Source organism: Hetaerina americana, unplaced genomic scaffold (assembly GCF_022747635.1).
Source record: "Hetaerina americana unplaced genomic scaffold, ioHetAmer1.1.p SCAF_2, whole genome shotgun sequence".
In the NCBI taxonomy this organism is placed as follows: domain Eukaryota; kingdom Metazoa; phylum Arthropoda; class Insecta; order Odonata; family Calopterygidae; genus Hetaerina; species Hetaerina americana.
In genome coordinates this window covers 54,164,459-54,167,872 of record NW_027286763.1, presented here as the reverse complement: position 1 = coordinate 54,167,872, position 3,414 = coordinate 54,164,459, and the positions used below count along the sequence as shown (strand labels likewise).

At 39.4% G+C, this 3,414-nt stretch overlaps 1 protein-coding gene across 1 annotated transcript; it reads right to left on the bottom strand.

Moving 5' to 3' along the window:
* Positions 1-799: 799 nt before the first annotated feature.
* LOC139687809 (shematrin-like protein 1) lies at positions 800-3,128 on the bottom strand. Its single transcript, XM_071585121.1, has 2 exons — positions 3,062-3,128; positions 800-1,468 (listed from the first exon to the last, which is right to left on the bottom strand). The coding sequence occupies exons 1-2, from the start codon at positions 3,071-3,073 to the stop codon at positions 1,034-1,036; spliced, it is 447 nt and encodes a 148-aa protein (XP_071441222.1). The 5' UTR covers positions 3,074-3,128; the 3' UTR covers positions 800-1,033.
* Between the last annotated feature and the right edge of the window lie 286 nt (positions 3,129-3,414).

Here is a 3,414-nt window from a genome sequence, read left to right as displayed (position 1 = left end):
AATATGTGCCTTCTATTTTCTACTTCTTCAGCCTAATCAATGTGTTTTACTATTTGGAAAAAACTGCGAAGGTAGGAGTAATATTTTTACTTATGATATGCCAAACTTAATGGGTATGTCGAAAATTATTGGATACATTTTGAGTCATCAACACATGTTTTAATAATGGCATTACCGTACAACACATATGTTTTTCCTCAATTACCATGATTGGTCAGTACATGTATGCACTCGTATGTCACTTGTACGTCACGCACACCTTTAAATCAATGTGATATGAATTTTCTTTGCAAGCGATTTTCTGTTTTTTTTTTACCAGGGGATCATAATTTAAAGCATTAATATTTGTTTTTTTTAAAATTATAGTTAATCCAAAGATGCCATTTTTTCTCATTTCAAGATTACTATCACTTCACGTGTAAGAATATCAATAATTAGGATTGAATGCTCAATGCAGGTGCTAAGTTTTAGAGCGTTTCGTAAGATGTTCCTTTAAACAAACCTAAAGCAGAATCAAGTACAATTTTAAATTCTTCTCGTAGTACAAAGTTTGCATGATTTTAATAATATTTTAATTGAAGTAATTTGAGAAATAATGGCACGGTAGGAACGGCTTTGTCGTCAACATTTATATAGATTTTACGATGCACGATAGCGGCGGGCTATATATTTTCGAATTGCGACCAAAAGCTATTTCATTTGGAATCCGGCGAGTAGGAATAAGTAGAAAATAAGGTGATAGTTAGGATATCAATGGAATAAGGTTTGAATAAAAGATTTTGAATTAAGAGTTGCTGATTTTTTTATTTTACCTCCACAACAACGTTAGAAATTGTAGATTTACACATTTTTCAATTGCTTTTTTTTGTGAATTTTAATCCCTGTCACCCGAGCAGGAAATACACGGGCGCAGGTTGAGTTACAAGACGGAGAAAGGAGTCCACAGGATGTCATTGGCCCCTCTTATCGATGATCCCGCTAGGTCCAGTCGGCGGTGTTATGCCCCTAGCCCCTATTTAGGAGAGAATCCGCTTCACTTGATGAGCTTTCCGGCGAATCCGTATCCCAGACCGGCGTAGCCGTAGTTGTATGGGTATCCGGCGTAGGCTCCGACGGAGTAAGGGTATCCGGAGTAGGGGTAGGCGGAGTAGGGGTAAGCTCCGAAGGTGGAGTAAGGGAGGACGGTGGAGGCGGGCACGGTCTTAGTGGCAACAGCGTCCTTCTCCTCGGTCTTGGCGGGGACAACGGCGGTGTAGGCGAGCTGGGATCCGTAGTAGGGAGTGGCGTATGGGTAGGCACCGTATCCCTTCACGGCGGCGTAGGGGTAGGCACCATATCCTCCGAAGTAGGGGTATGATCCATAGCTGTAGGGGTAAGCTCCATAGCCAAGACCGAAAGTGGCCCTCTTATCCTTCTGCTGACTATCATCGGCGAAAGCGCACACGGCAAGAGCCAAGACAATGCATGCCTGTGGAAAGAGAATTGCAGTTAAGAGGTGCACTTTTGTTTAAACTGTTGTTTCGAATGCTATTTCGTTGGTGGCAAGGTGATTGGCCAAATGTTTTCTCACTGAAAATGCTTACATTACCCGAAATATATTAAACGTTATTTGTCTGGCAGATATATAGTCTGCGTTGTATTAAACTTATAACATTCTATTAAATAAAACGTAAATACATTTAAGAATATATTCACCAAAGATATTTTTGAGTTTGGAAATTTTGACTTTGGCCAATTTTACAAGGGATGTGCTGGACGAGATAGTTCTACCAAGATTTTTAAATTCGCCTTTAAATCGTATCTCTCAATCTTTTGAGTTATTTTATTTGAATTTCTGGGGATGTAGTTGCCGCTATTGTTTACAAATATGTTGCATTAAGAAATCTGTCAATCCATTTGCATGTCATTGGACTAATTTATCTAGTATCGGATGGATGACCGTGGATTTATCTTGCTATAACGGATCGCGTACTTGGTCTACGAGTTAAATCCTTAGATTCATGAATCCATATTTCTATCTACCCATCCCAGTGAAATAGAACAATCCATTTCCGAAATCGCTCTAATATATTTTCACGTGATGCTTGGTTAGTTAAAAATTGAAATTTGAAAACTCGAGTATTTGTTTACTGTACTGTTAAAATGAAACGATGTAAAGGGGTGATTTTGGAAAATCGCCTCCGACTCTCAATCCCAGCACATTTCAGAAATAACGGTCCCTGTGCAGGGTAAAAAAAATCTTTTTTGCCATTTTTCAAATAATATTTTGCTAATCCGGTTGAACATGATACTGGCCCGATAGAAACAAAATTATGTGGTTCTATAACTTTCAAAAGTGCTTTTGTAACAATAAAAATATATCGATTACATCCGTTGGAGCATTATATATATTCGTGAAAAAATCTTGCCGTAGTTAGCAAATATCCTTTTAATGCCTTGACAACGAAATCCCTGACTGTCACTTAGAACTTAGTAATTTCAGTGAATTTCTTTGGTCGTCTATTGATAAAATTAAAAAAAATCAATATTTTAATTCATTTGGGTAGCTATCTTAAATGTATATTTAAAGAAACGGATTGAAAAATTGGATCATATGATTTTGGGTCACAAATTTGCCCTGCTATTCCCTTTTACTTTGGAGTAAACTCCATGCTAGACTGCTAAGTTCTAGAGGCGTGCAAACGGCTTTAAATACCGAGGAGAAGTAGAGGATTCAAAACTAGTAACTTATCAGAAACGGATTGAAAAATTGGATCAAATGATTTTGCGTTACAAATTTGCCATACTATTCCCTTTTACTTTGGAGTAAACTCCATGCTAGACTGCTAAGTTCTAGAGGCGTGCAAACGGCTTTAAATACCGAGGAGAAGTAGAGGATTCAAAACTAGTAACTTATCAGAAACGGATTGAAAAATTGGATCAAATGATTTTGCGTCACAAATTTGCCATACTGTTCCCTTTTACTTTGGAGTTAACTCCATGCTAGACTGCTAAGTTCTAGAGGCGTGCAAACGGCTTAAAAGACTGAGGAGAAGTAGAGGATTCAAAGCTAGTAACTTACCAGAACCTTCATGGTGAGTTTGGTGAAGTTTTGTCTTCTGCTGCTGTAGTGTCAGAGAGGATAGTTCCTGTTGGACTGAAGATGCTTGGTTCTGCGGTGGGTTATATACCAACGCAAAATAGTGGGCGACCTCAGAGGATCCGGTTCATCCTCAAACCCCAGACTCCTCCCTCTTTCTTCCGCACACCCTCAGCTCCACTCCCACGGCCCCCTTAAACCTTGCATTTACCGAAAATTCTCATTTCTCCCGCTCTTCCTCCCTGTCGCACCCGTCGCCCCTCCCGCTCTCCTTCCCCCTCCTCCTCCACCGTGGGGACCTCGCCCAACTTTATAATTCCGAACCATTATTTCGT